This window comes from Thermobia domestica, chromosome 8, assembly GCF_964235325.1.
Source record: "Thermobia domestica chromosome 8, izTheDome1.hap1.1, whole genome shotgun sequence".
Lineage (NCBI taxonomy): Eukaryota > Metazoa > Arthropoda > Insecta > Zygentoma > Lepismatidae > Thermobia > Thermobia domestica.
Window position 1 is genome coordinate 164,038,401 of NC_137461.1, and position 18,569 is coordinate 164,056,969.

An 18,569-nucleotide genomic window follows, 5' to 3' on the forward strand; every position below is an offset into this window, starting at 1 on the left:
CTTACTATTCCCGGCGGGAGCTCATGTGGTTCGGATTCCACGTTAATCAGTAGGTCCACGTCTCATATAGCCTCGCTGCTGAACGGGACGTTAAACTCAAAATCAACTCAACTCAAAATTCTTACTGATACATACTTCCTGTTTAGTGTTATTGTTAAGTATCTGTTATTCTTATATATTCATTATTTTCTCTTCATTTAGTTTATTTCTCTTTGCAGCAGTTTTTTTTTTTTTTTTTTTTTTTTTTTTTTTTTTTAAATGTTTTCATGTGTTTGTTTTTATCGTTATCGTGGTGTTGATCGTGACGGACAAATAGTCTATATCTGACGTCCTCATTAAACCTCAATCAATCAAACTGGAAGTAGCACCACTCAGAACTGCTCAGTGGTTCATCAAGCTGAACTTATAAGTTGATAGTATTTGTGGATGTTTTTGATGCTCGTATTTGGTATAATGTGATGTTGTATGTTACGGTAATTCTACTTTTATTGTCCTGTATATAAATGAGTATAATGCAATACGTTTCATTATTCAAAATTTAAAATACGTATTTGTACACTTTAAATTTCTTGGCAGTTCATGTACTGGATGATTCAGATCCCAACTGGTGGAAAGGATGCAATCATCGTGGTGAAGGCCTCTTCCCATCCAACTTCGTAACAGCAGATTTATCAGTGGAACCAGAAGAACTGAGTATGTATTGTTTTTAAATCTATTTGTAAAATCTACAATATAAAACAATTCGCAATATCTTGTAATTCCCGTAATTGTATAGTCATTACCAATATTTTAAAGTATTTTGAATGTAGGAAATCACAATAAATAAAACAGTCATATACCGTAACAATCATAGAAGTGTAAATTAAATATTACGAAGGACAACAAATATCCTCCTATCTTTTACTGAGAAATATGTAAGAATTTGTGGAAAGATTTTGAGAATACCATGAACAAAAATATGAAGAAATAGAATGCGATGAGTTGTGTGTTCTGTAACATATACGAGGAGAATTTAAGCGCTGCGGGAATATCAATGATTTTTCAGTGCGGATCGAAAGACAAATTAGTTTCTCCCCATAGTAAGTGAACAATGAGTGCAATTATGGATAAAAATTAGATTGGAAGAATTGCAAGTATCGGAATGTTTGGATCTTCATTTTCCTGTGATTGTTTGAATGTTAAACTGGTGTTTACTGTACCAGTTTAACGAACTTTACATGCGGGTTTCTACTATTTCTTCAGTGGGACTACGGGATATTTAAAAGGCTAGTTGTAGTAGAGAAGCGATGGTGGATGAGCTTCGGCACATAGTTTTGGGATGGGTCGAACAAAGTGTTTTTGGTTTCTGGTGAGGTGGTGAACAAGGTTCTTTAGGAATCAGGGTATCTAGAAAAATTTAGAACAGAATAGGTTTTATACAGAAGGGGTAGTTTTAGTTTTATTTTATTTCAGTTGAATTGTTCGCTGAAAGTTTGTTGGAATATATCTGTTGGAGAGGGCTGACTAGAGGATCGTGAAGTAGCTGTTTAAGAATGAACTGGTGGAACAGAGGCTTTCCTCGAATGACCAGGGCTTAGCATAACAAAAGGTGGAAGTAGAGGTGGAAGCTCGTTCACGACACGTCCGTTCTCGTAACTTACTCTAGAACTCTTACTGTCCACTCCTCGGGAAAGATCTACCAATCAAAATTCCATGCACCTTAAGTACCTACTTTAGTTTCCTAGTAGCAATTTTTTCGAAATACACGTGTTTAATTTACAAAAAATTGTAGACCTCCACCCCCAATTTCCCGAACAACTTCTAAACTCACCACAATATCACATACCTCAAACTATCTTATGTGTTGTTTTTTGACATCTTTATCTACCCCGCAGATAATGGCTTAATTACAGTGGTATAATAAACGATCAAAACCTGTGCAGCAACTTTTGAACCGCGTCTAGTGTAGATATCTCGAGGAGACTCTTCATCTATGTTATCCTCACCGAAGTCCAGTCCTTTTTACAGCACTATTCGAGGATTGAAAACATCTTACAAGTTAATCTGAAAACATTCAGAATTGTATCTTCTACTAATCCACAAACTTAGTAACCCAGAAAGACGCCTCTCTAACTTATTTAAACAAATTCCGAATTCTGAAAATTCCTTGTACTTACAAGCTTTCTGACTCCCCCCCCCTCTCCCCCCGAAAACTTATAAACTTATTCACGGAGGATAAAAATTAAAAGCGTTAAGGAAAATAATAGAATGTTCTCATTTACTTCTCCCCTAAGAATCCATTCCTGAATGTTTCTGTGACGTTTTTGTTTTTTTATTTCTAATTTTATCCTCCATTAGTGGGGTTTCACTGGAAAACCGAAAGTTTTCAGGAATCTGAATTTGAAGTAAGTGAGATTATTGTTGAAATTCCTGAGAATGTCAATATATTGTCAAGAAAGCCTATTGGTCCCAATATTTGTAGCCCAACGGAATGTAATTACTCGGCTATCACGTCCAGGCTCGCTAATATGACAGAAGGTTGTTCACTTTATATCGGACCATTTTTGACGGGTACTCATCTTAAAAGATACCGCTTCGCCACCACCGATCATGTTTTATTGGACCCCCGGCATTGTGGACTATCACACGGCATCGCAGTTTCCAATGCAGCAAGCACCAGCACAGGCAGGCATGGGAATTCTGTTCCACTCCTCCCTACAAGCTTTCCATAGACCATCCAGAGTGTGAAGGCGGCAATGTTGAAGACGACGTTTCAACAGTTCAAATGTGTAAAAATCCATTGGACTGTCATCTTGGCTTTTCACAGGAATGACACGAATTCCTAATTCCTCTCCCATTTTCTGATAAAAGCATAGTGATGTTCTAGCGGTATGACTCAAAGCCTTGTCCATATGGATCATCATCTGGTTCGCGTCCATTTCATACAATTGTGGGATGTCTCAAATAGCTATGTGTCAGAATGGGTTCTTGGAAGTATCTTGCATGAAGCCCTCATACCAGAATCCCGTAACAACTATAAAGCCACGAAGGAAACTTTCCCTGCAGTGACGATCAAGTTGCTACGCCCCTTTCCGTCAATGTTATGGTATATGATCGCCCGAATGTGACCACCAGCAGTGAGATGGACGTATGATTCATCCATTGTGACAACTTTCTTCAATTTGAAATCCGACAGATACTTTTCATACAGCTTCCTGCAGTTCGTCTTACGTTCATTAGCAGGTGGTGTACACGGGACTTCAGCACACACTTCAACCTTGAGGCACTTGCAAATTGTTTTGTTTTTAGTTGGCGGTGCTAGGTGGAATCGGTGGCCCATACCACGTTGCGTCGGAGGATTTCTTTGACACACCAATCGATGGATCCCCTTATCATTACTGGTTTTATTTTATTTGCATACCTGGTCTTTGTTCTTTGTTTTCGTGGGTGAATGTCTCGCAACCGGAGCCTGTTGTGTGTAACGGGGTATAATAACTTTCGCAGTCGTCACCCCGAGTGTTAACCCGTTCTCCCGACACTGTTTCACAATGCATATGTACGAAAACTTAGCATGGAAAAGAGCCATTACATAACCCTTGCAATACCGGTTGATTTCCGGTGCCATTTGGCAACACGCACTTACAGTGTCAGACACAACACTACTCCCGCCAGCAGAATCATAGTTCCAGCATGATACGCCAGGTGGCAGTAACGAATCGAAAATGGTCGGATATACAGCGAACAACTTCCTGTATTTCAAAACACAAATAATTTATGTTTTTTAATTATTGAACTACTATCATCTAATACCTTCCAGCCTCACTATATGTGACTTCGCCGTACACTAATATTCCAGAGTTCCGTTCTAACTACGTATATAATAAGCATACGTGCCTTCTGTATTAGAAGCGTCCATCCGGATTTTTTTTTCCTTTCTTTTTTTCTTTTTCACAGGAGCTCATGTGGTTATTCCCACGTTCAGCTGAAGGTATGTTCCCACGTCCACATACCTTCGGTGCTGAAAACTGACGTTCATCTTCATATAAACCAACACATTTCCTAGCCTTAGTACCCTTGAAAAATTTCTAAATACAACTCAGAACATCAAAAGTCTACTACAACTCATAATTCACATATTTCGAATTTGAATCAAAGCCAGATGAAGGGCTGGTGAGGTATATAAGAGAAGAATTTGTTGTTCATAGGTAGAGGCACGAGCTTTTCGCAATGCGCGATAAAACCAAATGCGTCAGAATTAAGTAGTTTTCAGTTTCTTGACGTTTTATTATATTTTATGTGTATTTTCATTGGTTTCCGTTGCATGATAAAACGCAAAATTGTCAGTTTTGTGCGAAATTTCTAATAATACGCGATATAACGCGAAATTTTAAAAATAATTAATTTAAAAGAGCTAGTTTTCCGCTGACGAAACGGTAGAACTTGGCATGAACGGTGCATTTTGGATGATTTGGACACGGCTATAGAGAACAGGTTGCGCATTAGCTTTCACCATCGCAGCTGGATGGAGAGGAGCGCTTTAATTAGCTAGCCAGAGAACCTCTGCGTGGGGTAAAAAGTGGCAGTAATGTGCGATGAGATCACTGACCGTAAAGGAAGAGCTGCCTTTGTAATTTTGACCCGTACAATGGAGGGAATATTGGACAGGGTTCCTACTGATCAGGTAAGTCAGGGAAACTCAGGAAAAAAGACTGGAAATTAGGGATAGTCAGGGAAATTTTATAAAATATATTTTTTTCTAACAGTAATTGTACACCAATTTCAGCTTAGTCAACTATTAATGATCATAGTATGGAACATTGTTCAGATGTTTATGGGTGGTAAGTGGAATGTACATATGAGCAATTGATTATTATTTGTCTCTATAAAATAAATGTTCTCATGTATAAATATTCAGTTATTTATTCCTTACTTATATGTCAACGTCATCCGACACTCATGAAAGTCAGGAAATTTCCTGCCAAAGGTCAGGGAGAAGTCAGGGAAATAGATTTCTTCAGATTAGTAGGAACCCTGTTGGACCAAGAGTGTTTTTTGCTTAGTGTTACTTTTCTGGATGCAGTTAATGCAACCACATGTTCTCAAGTGATAGTAGACACACTGCACCGCTACAGCATGAGTATGAGAATATTCTTAGTTTTATTTCAGGCAGTGCACGTTATATGTGCAAGTGCTTCGAACGTTGTGACAATTGGCACGCATATGGTTCATGTGCAGTACAGTGTTGGTCATAGAAAGTGAGCTTGATTGGAGATATCTGGCAGAACACTTAAAAGAACTGAATAATTTTGTGTGCAAAGTAAAAAATGCATTTTTGAATGTAAGGAAACTCAAATACCAGGGTTTTCTTAAAGAGAAGTAGCCTGATCTTCAACCCAAATTGTTTCCCGAGCCTTTTCTGACTGTGTGGTGTAGTTGGTTTCATGCTGTTGCGTATTTAGACAAATACTTAGAACCACTAGATCGGTTCCTTTAAAAATGCGACAATCTAAATTATCAAGCTAAAACGCTCAAAAGTTATTCGAAAGACAAGAAGCTAATTTTGAAGGCTCAGTTAAGTTTTGTTAGTGTTAATTGTAGTAATTTTGTCGATTTTACAACTCATTGAGACGGACAAATCTTCTACAGCACATCTGTTGAGTAGTCATCTTGACACTTAGTACTCAATTAGACAGTTTTCTGCATGGTCTCTGGTGAAAAAACTAAAGCACACACTTACGTTTGTTACGTCAGCCTACCCCTCCCAAGTGAAAAGAGAGGTAGTGTTGAATGCGACTTTAAAAAATGTGCAGAAAGATCATTCTTGAAGCTTTCTTCCCAAAGAAGACTCCAAAACTACGGAAATATATTATGCTTTGCGAAAGCTGTTTGATCTTTCTGTAATTGCATGCAGTAGTGAACCAGACATTGTGGAGTTAAGGAAGTATTTTAAAGCTTTGCCTTCATTTAAAAAATGCAAGCATCTGATTATGAAGTACCGTATTTGGAGTTTTACAAAGTGACCTATGAACTCTTGACAAGTGATTCGTCTGGAAAGTGCAGTGTAGTGAATGTTTTGAATAGACAAAAGTTCCGAAGTGATGATTGTTTGAAGTTTTTTGTAAATGCACTTACATATGTGTGGATTCCAACAAACAATGCCAATTGTGAGAGTTTTTCTTCCAAGTATTCTTATTTTTAACCCTTTTTAAATTTTGTGGTTTTTTAGGTAATATTTAGGCTTTCAGTTAAGCAGCTACAGTATCAACACTATTGACGCTAGGATCATGGTTCGTACCTCGTTTTTATTGTAATGAAGCAGTTTCCAACTGCATCAGTCAAATTTCCCTATTACGTACCAAATGCGAGAAATTCTCGCTCAAAGTTGGAAGTTGGACACCCACATGCGAATGATATCAAAAAAAAACTTTGCTTCATTGTGAAAATAATGAGGAACGAAGAATGTACGGGGAAAAATAGTTTTGACGATATACCCGATTTACCAATTTTCCGTCGGTAATACATTTTCAGTCAATTTCTATCCAATCCGCTTCAGCATAAAGACTAATCATTGTAGGAACATGAATCGTACCTCATCTTGTTCGGCATGAATCGGCCTTTCGAACGGTATAACTTGCATATCCCTATCGTGCACCTGAGGGAAGAAAATTCCCCCAAAAGGGTTTTTTATAAAAAAATCCCTTTTTTTTTTTCAATTTTGGGCACCTCTGTGCGCCCTGGGTGGTAACGCTCAGCGCCCGAAATATTTCGAAATATACTACATAGTGTATGTGATAACTGTACAAAATACCAATCTCATATCCTGGAAATTAAAGGCGAGAAAAAATATTGACCCATGTCCCAACAATACGCATGTTCCCCTATAGCATGAAAAAAACGCCGAATTCTAGATAAAAATTTCCCGACACATCCCTAATTGTCGTAGGAACACGAATCATACCTTGTTTTCTTCGGCATGAATCGACCTTTCGAACGGTATAACTTGCATATCAGTATCGTACACCTGAGGGGAGAAAATTCCCCCAAAAGGAAATTTTTGTAACTTTATAAAAAAAAAATCCCTTTTGGGAGAATTTTCTCCCTTCAGGTGCACGATATTGATATGCAAGTTATAGCGTTCGAAAGGCCGATTCATGCGGAAGAGAACGGCGTACGATTCATAATTTTAGGATTAATAGTGATAATACTGTAGATACTTTGCTAAACTAATTGACTAAAAATGTGTAAATAAAGCAAGAATTCAAACATTGGAAAATTTCCTGGCACATTTCTATTTACTCTAAAATCATGATTTGTATCTCGCTTTGTTCCAAATAAGAGCAAGTTTCCAACGGTACCACTTCTAATATGTCTATATGTCCCTGAGGGGAGAAATTTAGGAAAAAAGGGAAATTTTCTCCTGAAAAATCCCTTTTTTCAATTTGGGGGAGATTTTCCCGCTTCTGGTACAAAATAGAGAAAATTGAGTGCCACATTTGGAAACTCTGCTTTATAACGAAACCAACGAGGTACAAACTGTGCTTTTAAGATTAATAGGGATGCGTCACGAATTTTTTTAAAAAGAAGTTCTAAAATTTACCCTTGTTTAAAAGCCGCCTTCGTTGTTCGTGACGTCACTGCCCCCAGGCATCGCATACGTGACTGCAAAAAACCCGGTGTGAAAAGCTTTACTAGAGATTTATAAAGCAAATTCCGAAGGTCGACGCCATGGCCTGTATAAAGGCCAAAAAGTTTAAAAGGGTTAATGCTTAAATGTAACTTTTACCTATGTGTTTTTAGAAAATAGAAAAACTTTCCTACTTATAGTAAGTTTACTGATTTTCCTTCAGTTTGGTTATTATATATATATATATATATATATATATATATATATATATATATATATATATATATATATATATATATATATATATATATATATATATATATATATATATATATTCTATGAGTGAAATTTACAATGTCAAGTAAAATATTCAGTATATTTTGTTTTTAGGTAATTAATGGTTTATTTCTGTAATGATCTATGAATAAAAGGAACAATTGTAAAAAATGTTAGGGAATATCTTTTCCACAAGAGCTACAAAGTGCGAAACTTCATTTGGAAAATGCGACGAAACGCAAAATTTTCAAATTCTGAGTGCGAAAAACTCGTGCCCCTATTCATAGGATTCCATGATTGTGAATTAGATTTCTGGGCTGTCCTCATTTATGGTCATGTTAGCCCGTCACGTATAAGGGATGACGTTCCTCGGCGATCACACTATCCAGCGAATTGAAGAGGAAGAAAAGAATTGGGGAGGAACTAAGCCGTCTAAGATCATTGTTAGGTATCATCCCAGCATTTGCCTGGTGTGAATGAGGGATACTCAGGAGCACCTCAGGATAGCTGATCTGAGAAAGTTTTTACCGTCCGGGAATCGAATCCGAAACAGCTCTCACCAACAGCGAGAGCGTTAGCGACTACGCTACATGGGGCCACTCCATTTAACACTTAAGCAGTATACCGTCACATCCATTGATGAAGCGTGAGACTTAAGAACTGAAACTGACTGTTCATATCAAATCTCCAACAGTGAAATACCTACACTTCAAGAATTGCTATCCTTACATCATCTTTTTTCATCTCTCTTTCCTGACTGTTGGAGGGACTTGCATATGTTTCAATAACTCTTAAGACAATTCTCCCAGCTGTCTTATTTTCCTATTTTTTCCTACATTTTGGAACTTTGTCTATATTTGTCCTATATTTTAATCTTGTCCTTTATTTCCTATATTTTGCAGTGATTGGATTATTAATTTATTCATTCATTCTTTTATTCATCCATGTCGCACATTATTGGTCAGAGACCAGTACATAGGACTTGTCAAATAATATGAAGACATTTCAATATAATTGATATTACATTAATTTACAGACTATCACCCAAGTATTCATTAATATCATAATATATTTTCTTACACAAAAAATTAAATAGTTTATTTTTGAAATTCAGTATGCTTTTGATATCCTTCAAATAACTTGGGAGCTTATTAAACAACTTATTAAACAACTTATTAGAAATCTATGCCAAGGGCAGTTCTAGTAATGATTTAAATTGCTACTTATTAGCAATATGCAAAATGTGTCTTATCATTTTTTTAGGGTCTAATCTCTAATCCTCACTATTATTTTTTTTAAATTGCCTTTCCTATCCTCCCGTGTCCACTCTTTTTTTTTTCTTTTTCTTTGTTTCCTATGTGCTTATTCTTCCCCAGTGAAGCTTAGCTGAGGAATCTTACCATGCTCCAGTTTCTTATAACGCAAGCTGTGTTAGCATTTTCTTTCAGCAGTGTATGCAGTAGTATTGGCTAGGCATTGAGGTGTGTTGATATTTACCAATATATCCCAACGACTTCCAATATTGCTGTACATAATATGCAGGGTTCCCAGGCGTCCTGGAAAACCTGGAAATAAATATGTGTCGTGAAAACGCTCTGGAAAAGTCATGGAAATCAGAAAAATGGTGAAAATTGTGGAAATGTCCTGGAAGTTATTTATGAACTGGAAATGTCCTGAAATTTATGTTGTATAACAGTTGTTAGAAGTGTGTATAAAATTTGTAGAGCTATGATGAATGAAATGCTGTTACATTATTTATTTCAGAAGGAAATCCGTTGATCAAATAATTCATTGTTGAATAAGATTCAAATATTTCATTACAGAGAAATACGATATCAATCTTCTTTTTTTCATTAGAAAGATATGAAAGAGAAATAATTTATTTTTGCGTGCATTAGTTCAATTTGCGTATTAATCAAAATTATGTATGAATAACGACATGTAAAAAGTGTTAAATGCCCTGGTAATCCCATAAATAAGAGTTAACTATTTCTTTTTCTTATTATATATTAATTTAAATCTTGTTTCCAGTTGCCCATTGGAATGAAGGGTGCCCTTTTCTTACAATACATTTATATTTTTTCTGTGCTTCAGAGCATAATATTCCATTTCATAAACCAAGCTGTCCTATTTTATAAACCAAACTGTCCTATATTTTTTCAATGTTATGCTGGGAGGCCTGTTAAGATCTTCTCTTAAGCACATTCCAATCAGCTAGCCTGCAGTATTTTTTTTTTTTTTTCATCATAAACAATTAAGTTGTCCCAAAATTCCGTTGAATAATCTTTTATTTCAAATTTCCTCATTTCTTCCCCAGTACATTGTGGCTCAGTGGTAGAGCACTAATATTTGTGCTAGGGGCGCTTTGTTCGATTCTGAGTAAGTTTGCGATGAACAACCTCGTGTCCGTCTAAGGGTTTTCTTGTTTCCTACCACATTCTCGTTCCATGAATTATTTCATTATTCATCCTTCTCTGTCCTAAAAGGTACAACCGTGGGACGTAAAACAACATATTTTGTTTCATTTTTTATTTGCTCCTCAAAATAAAATGTTCCGAATCTCCCAAACAACATCCTTAATACTAGAACTAGACCCTTGATATACCCTGTAACTCCACTGTAAGGGAATGTTTTGTTCCTTGTCCATTTAAAACAATCTCAAGTCTTCGGAATCTTAATTTCTAAGCTGGTGTGTGATTTCATTTGAAAAAGCAATAGCCTCACCTTTCCGAATAGTTTTCGTTATCAGATGTATTCTTTTTTGTATTTTTTAGTAATGTATTTTATTATTTTGTTAACATTGCCTTTATTCTTCGTGTGTGACTAGGGATTTGTCAAGATATTAATTTTGTTTCTAGTTTGGTATATCTGTGCGTTCTAATAAAACGTTTAAAGTGAAAAAAAAATCAATGCAAAATTAGTTTAAATCTTCTCATTGGGTAACTTTTAAACCCGAGTTTTGCACTCTTAACGCAGATTAGGTTAGAGAGGCTAGGCATAATCGTTTATATATAATATATATATAATATACAGTGCGTTCCACGAATAACACTAAGGTCCACCTCCTGAAGAAACCAAGGCAGATAGAAACATGAAACCTTTTGGAACCTTCAAGGGACATAAAAGGCAACATTATGCTGAGATGGAGAATCCCCCACAAGGGGGGCTAAAGGGGGTTACTGGGGGTAACTCAAAAATTTTAAATAGCAACCCCCATCGTGTGGTACCTCGTTTGAAAGGTAATCACGAGTAAAGACCACTTGTGAAAATTGTAACGCAACGTTACAGTGCTGTTATAGTGTTAGTTGTGTGGTATGTGTATTGTGCATTCGTTCCGAACTAGACCTACGTTAGACTTTAGAGTTTGTTGTGGACACGGTCTGGTCTCTATACGCGATTACTTTTCCAGCGAAGTACCACACGATGGGGGTTGCTATTCAAAATTTTTGAGTTGCCCCCAGTAACCCCCTTTAGCCCCCCTTGTGGCGGATTCTCCTTCTCAGCATAATGTTGCCTTTTAAGTTCCTTGAAGGTTCCAAAAGGTTTCATGTTTCTATCTGCCTTGGTTTCTTCAGGAGGTGGGCCTTAGTGTTATTCGTGGAACACACTGTATATATATATATATATATATATATATATATATATAATGTGTGTGTGTGAGTGAGTGAGAGAGAGAGGGGGGGGATTCCTATGCGGTGTTACGTACTGAAAGTTCGTGAAATAGGGACAACGATCCTTTTTTTCCAAATGGTTAACGTAGGTCAAACTAACAGTAACTCCAGTTATTTAAGAATTCATGAAGACAGCTATGCATATATTATTTTACGAAGCTATTCAAAAAATAAACTACGTTGGACTTAAACTGCTTTGTGGCACGTGTGACCGTTCTTTTTATTATTGATATCAGAAACTTAACTAAATTCTTAAGAATGTTAATAATAATTTTAGTTTTCAAACAATGTATCCACACTATGTAAAAGTTAATAATAATAATAATAATAATAATAATAATAATAATAATAATAATAATAATAATATCAGCAACCACACTTGTTATTGGATAAATGGAGAAACGTAATGTGGATTCCTGTCACTACGGCATGGCGCGTCCTCAGGTTGCAGATCGAGAAGAAGGCCTCTACATATAGAGGTTAGGTGCGAATATATTGAACAAGCAGTCACGGACAGGCAAGGTGGTCGACGTGATGCTAACAACCTCATCCTGTAAAAAGAGGTGCTTGTTCAATAACATTCACAGAAGCCTCGAACCAGGACTGATAAATTGACACAACCTCAGGAAAGTAAAATGGACATGAGATTTGGAACATGGAATATAAGAAGTCTTTATGGGCCAGACATGTTAAAATCCGTAACTAGTGAGTGAGAGAAATACAAGATGGACCTAGTAGGTGATCAAGAAGTTAGATAGAAAGAAAAGGAAGTAACGAAGTCCGGAAATTTTGCGTGCTTTTACGGGAAAGGAAATAAAAATCAGCAATTGGAAACAGGCTTTTTCGTTCACAAACGAATATCAGCTACTAGACGGGTTGAATTTGTTAATGATATACTTTCTTTTATTACTCTTGAGGATCAGTGGTGTGATATTATTGTTTAAAATGTACATTCCCCAGCAGAAGATAAGGATGACTACATAAAAGATGGTTTTTACGAAGAAGTAGAACGGGTATTTGACAACTCCCGCGATACCATATGCAAATTTTAATTAGGGAATATCAATGCGAAGGTAGGACGAAAGGATATTTTCAAACGATTATAGGGGATGAAAATCTGTATAAGGAAAGTAATGACAACTGTGTTAGACTTGTGAACTTTACATCCGAAAACCTTATCGTGAAGAGTACATAATTCCCCGATCGTGATGTTCATAAATATATTTGGGCTTCACCAGATAGAAAAACACATAATCAAATTGTTCACGTTTTAATAGATAAAAGAAGATAGTCAAGCATAATTGATGTTCGGTCGCTCAGAGAAGCTGACTGTGCCACTGATCACTACTTGGTAGCAGCGATAATAGAGAGATTATCGTTGAATAAAGGAAATATTCTAAGTCTGGAAACGGAGAGATTTAATTTAAAGAAATTAGAAACTAGCCGGGTGAGAGAGGAAATATCAGATTGAAGTGTCGGATAGTTTCTTGGTTTTAAAAGATTTGGAGCGCACTGGTGTTCAGAGTACTTGGGTTTGAAATTAGGGATAACGTCAACATTTCCGCAAAAGAAAATTGGGGCTTGCGGAAATATATAAGAACAAACCATACTTTATCCAGGAATACACTTAACTGGGGAAGAGAAACCGGACAAACCAGCGATCTCTACAAAATCCGAGCGATGTAACTACACAAAATTTTGTTGACTTCAGGCAGGAAACATCCAAACCTTCTAGAACAAAGAATGATTTTTTGAAGGCTAAAATTAATGAAGATAATAGTAAAAACAAGAACATTCGGGACATCAACGAATTTATGCAAGGCTGTCAACCTCGCGCTTATATATTAATGAAAACTACGGAACAGTTCTCACTGATACAACGGAACAGTTCTCACTGATACAGATAGCATCTTGAATAAATGGAAAGATTTCTTTAACGATTTGCTTAACACGCAGCCAAAAGCTAATATTTGTGTAAAAGTAGAATGCACACAAGAAAACTGTATATTTCAGAGCCTACCCGAACAGAAGTAGAAATTAAAGAAAACAAATCTCCGAGCGTGGACGAAATTTCGGCTGAGTTAATTGTAGCTGGAGGGGAAAAATTGTTGAACGAGATTCACAACTCGTTCTCCTTATCTGGAATAAAGAGCAATTGTCACAAAAGTGGAAGAATCACTGTTCCAATTCACAAGAAAGGCGAGAAAAGTGATTGTAATACGAGGAGTTTCTCCTCTACAGGGTTCCTACTCGTATTGAAAATCCTGGAAATGTCCTTGAATTGATTTTGTCCTGGAAATATCCTTGAAAATGTATTTCTGCCTTTGAAATTTACAGAAATATTGAATGTCAGATTTTTCATAATTACAGTGGAGTCCCGCTAATCCGAACTAATTGGGACCGAGTTCTGTTCGGATTACGTGATTATTCGGATTAGCCGGAATAACAGTAAAATCGTGGTTTAAACTAGGTGAACGGGTCTATTGTATTGTAATACATAGCGTATAGTATTTTAAAACACGTTTTCTGACTACAGTACATGTACTATACTGGAAAAATGTTAAAATTGTTGGAAAAATTTGACTCCTTTATTTTTCCACGTACAGTAGTTACAAATCTTTACGTTAGGGGATTTTACTACATTACTGTATTTCACTCATACTAAACCTGTAAGTTTCAATATTGTACAGTACCTACTGTAATCTATTTCAAACTTTGTGTAATTGTCGTAATGTGGCTTAAGGCCTAAATACCGTACAGGTATTAAAAATAAATAAAAAAACTGTATTTAACGAAAGTTTTCTTTGTTTTCTACGAAAACATGCACCCATTTTTATCCTTTGAGTTATTAATTTCCTAAAACTGCGTATTATCAACACAAAAAAATAAAATTTTCTGTCAACCCATTCTTGAATGCTGTCTTAACTAGCACTATCCTCCAGAAATTGTGCTTTGTACGACCAGTATCAACCCTGCATAATCAGTCTATTTTCGCAACAGTACTTACTCTTCAATAAAATTTCATATGAATGCTATTTGTAACAAGGCCATATCCAGGTGAAACATAATTACTAATTGTTTGTAAATTTGTTCGGTGCACAATGAAAATGTCATGTAGAAAGAATAAAAATACATATGCTGGATGTGGGTGGATCGGGTATCTGTAAGGGGAGTTGGGAGGAAAAAAAAAACCGCTCCGCTTTGTGTATTTAATTATTGTGTATTAATACTGTATTTGCATTAATATTCACTGCATAAGCTACCACACCTTTCATTTTATTGTTGTGAGTTTTGAACCTACATTTGCAATCCTGTTGTGTGTTCCTGTATCGAAGTCCTGGAAAATTGGTGATTTTTCCTGGAATTTTTGAGGGGAAAGAGAGTGGGAACCCTGCTTCTGTCAACATTCTATAAAATCATCTCAAACATTCTATTAGCAAGATTGACCCAATACTCAGCAAATTCTTTAAAAGAAATGGGAACGCAGTAACCCGGTGCATCAATTATTTATTGACTTTGGAAAGACCTACGACTCGGTTAGGAGGGAAACATTGTATAACATTCATATAGAATTTGGAGTACTGAAAAAGCTAGTTAGATTAATTAAAATTTGTTTAAAGGAAATGTATTAAACTTTGAGGGAAGAATGTAGAATAATTGTAAAATTTCATCATTCCGCGTGCACTCTTTCTGGATGGGGAGCTACATACTTTTCAGCAGCTCCTCGTATTTCGATCGCGACCAGTATTTTTCATCAAGTTTACATGTGCACTAATGGCTGTTAACATTTCTGTGACTCATTACAACCTGTCAAGGACAGCAATATCGGAAACTTAGTATAAATACTCATACGGTTATATCTTAAACCCAGAGGTAAATGCTGTGCATTTTCTCCGAAATTAGCGGACGCACTGGCCTTATGTAACTCTTTCTTATTTTTCAGAAACTGAAAACCAACAGAAAAAGTCGGTGCAATTCAAAGAATCTGTAGAAGTAAAGACGTTAGAAAAAGAACCAGAAGAAGTGGAGATAGATGAGGAAAAGATTGACAGGTAAACATTAATTTATTCTTATTTTCTTAATATTTTTATTGAGCTCTAATAAATGTAGTAGAAATCCTTGCAATTGAGTGTTTAATTTTCCATGTAAGTATGAATTAATGACTTCTTTTAAATTGAGCTTCTTCTGATTATTATTATTATTATTATTATTATTATTATTATTATTATTATTATTATTATTATTATATGATTAATTTTCCTTAAATTAACTCTAGTATCTTGCACGTATTTAAAAAAAGAAAAAAATGTTTTCAGAAAGAGAAAGATGACAGTACTTGTTTTATTAACCAGAATATTCCGGTTTAAGCAACTTTTAGGGCGCTAAAGATGGTAATCAACTAGAATCGAACTCGGATCACGCGGAGCCAAAACACAAATTAATAGTCTAAATTTATATTGTGCCTGTATATGCAACCGTAGTACAAAATAACAATCTTCATTGTTGTTATTTATTTATTGATAGTCCAGACAACAAAAGAAAATAGAAAAAATAAATCGTGTAGTTTTGAAATTAGGCACAAGTGAGGGAGTGTGTCCTAAACGACATACCAAAAGGTCCTTAAGGATGTAGAATCGGCGGGTGTTGAAGGGGTTTAAAGGTAGTTTTTCAAGTTTCTATTAAATACGAGGTTTGAAATTTTAATATTAGCAACGTTACGCAACGGAATCAAATTATATCCCTCGTACCATGCTGTGACTGCGTTACTGGACATTGATCGATGCTATACTATTTGTGAGCTATCCCAAGAGACAGAATTAGCGCATACGACTGCTGCACATTCTGAAAAACGTATGGGCATGAGAAAAATTGCATCAAGATGTGTTCCACATAAATTCGGAAATGCAGAAATGGCTACAATACGACGCTGCTCTTACCTACTTGGGACGCCACGAGCGGGATTCCTTACGTCGCATCGTTACGCTGGATGAAACATGGGCCAAATCGTTTAGAAGACTGAAACTGCATTTTGCTCATATCATCCTCCAAACAGATGGAACAAATAGCGAAAATATGATTGTATGCAAAATATGATTCTAACCCAGATGTATATATTGCTATTATTACACTATTTGTAAGAATTCGAACATTCATTCGGATAGGATATCTAAGTATGAAACACACAGAAAAAGGCTAAGCAATGGGCAGAATTTTTATAGGATTTGGAAAATACCACGTAGTGCATGTATGTGTGTACATACGTTTTTTTTTATGCATGCTGTCATTATAACTTGCATTCAGTTTCACGTAGTTTTAACAGGTCAATTTGTAAAATCTTCAGAATCTGTTACATTTCAAACATAGACTTCTTTCTTCATTAGCAGTTATTAAACACTTTCATATTTATTTTAGACGTCTAATTTATTTTCGATACATCGTATAGATAGTCTGTTAGGAATCATTTATGTAAGTTTAACAATTATGAAAAAGAATCAACCCTTTACGTTGTGAACAGAAAAAAGGAAGACCAAAGCACATTGGAGAATGAAGGAGGGTGAAGAAAGGCAAGCCCTGCTTAATACGCTCAGAACCGTCATCACGAAGAGTTGCGGAAACCCACGAAGCCCAGACTGCATGCCTCTGAAAAAAAAATACCTTTAACCCCCTTCCTGCTCCGCCCGCCGACCCCACACCCTTGGAGACTTTAATATGTTATTTTAGGGCACCACTCCACCTTTTTTCTAATCAGCTTTTTTTAAAATTTATTGCCTTCGTTCATTGAATTATCCATTTCTTTATTTAAGAACGAGCACAGAACAGATTTGTCATTTTACTGGAATTAATTTCTTTCTACAGATTATTGCATCTTCTGCATGAAGCAAATCCATGTGAAGAGCACACAGATAGTCAAGAAATGTTGCAGCTTGAAGGTAATATAGTATATAATAAGCATAGTTAATTACGAAAGAAAAGCAATATCTTAATGTGTCCGGTGGTTGGGAAAATCAGTAATCACGCTTTTGTTTCTTAGGCCGGAATAAAAGCTTGAGTTCAACTCTAAGCAAGATCTGAGAATTTTTCTTACTTTCCTTTCGCGAGACCATAATCTTTTCTTCCTTTGTCTTCTGCTACCAGTAGCATCTGTGCGCTTTACACAGTGTCTTTCTTTTTAAATAATACGCAACCAACCTAAAGCACAAATTTCACTAAGAAGAATGGCTCAAGTATTCATTAGGAAGTTCGTAATAGCTCTATCCCCAGTATCAGTCTTCTCTTTGTACGAAGTTTTTCTCAAAAGAGAGAGACTGTTGCTTTATGACAGCTTTCTTCTCTTTGTTATTTAAACCTGTCGTTAACACACATTCCCGTCAAAAAGTCATATGAGCCATATAGAAACTAGGACCTGTAGGACACTGGAGAAATTTTCATTTCATTTTTCGGGGAGACGTTCAAGGTGGGCACCAAATATACCTTTTAAATCAAGAATAGGAAGGAAAATATTAAGTATACGGGAAATATTGTTAACTATCATTTGCTAATAAAATAGTCTTTCCACACTGTATCCTCTGTGTAAGGGAATGCATTTTTCGGCTGAAAATCGTCAGCCATTGTTCATGGGGGTAAAGTTGTTTTAAAAAGGTTTAGAGAAGAAAAGTAGGTAATATTTTAGATAGCATTGTAAAAGTTATGATGATCCATATGAGTTTTTTTTTTCTTTCTTTCTTCATGAAATTGGCAGTTAGATATCCTTGGTTGCTGTTGTCATATGTTTTATTATGTAAATTCTAATTACGAAACAGTGATACACATGTTCTATGTAAATTTTTTGACCAGAGTTTAACTTTAGAATTCTTCATTTAATGAAAACTTATTCGAAAATTTCATTAGCAATTAGATGAGTTCATATCTCTGTATCTTAAGTATTTATACTTTTTACTTACACCATGTTCGTTTATAGCTTTTATTTATAAATGTCGTGTAAATATTTTTCATTTCCATAATATGATCTTGTCCGTGCA

General features: G+C 35.8%; 1 protein-coding gene across 4 annotated transcripts in view; it reads left to right on the forward strand.

The window, feature by feature from the left end:
• Stam (signal transducing adaptor molecule) overlaps positions 1-18,569 on the forward strand; it is a 141,591-nt gene that overhangs the window by 97,041 nt on the left and 25,981 nt on the right. For all 4 annotated transcript variants that reach the window (XR_014132744.1, XM_081769224.1, XM_081769225.1 and 1 more), the window contains exons 6-8: positions 577-693; positions 15,494-15,602; positions 17,407-17,480. Coding sequence is in view for 3 of the 4 variants with exons in the window: in XM_081769224.1 (XP_081625350.1) it covers positions 577-693; positions 15,494-15,602; positions 17,407-17,480 (300 nt within the window). In the remaining variant the exon portion in view is untranslated. The remainder of the gene's footprint in view (positions 1-576; positions 694-15,493; positions 15,603-17,406; positions 17,481-18,569) is intronic.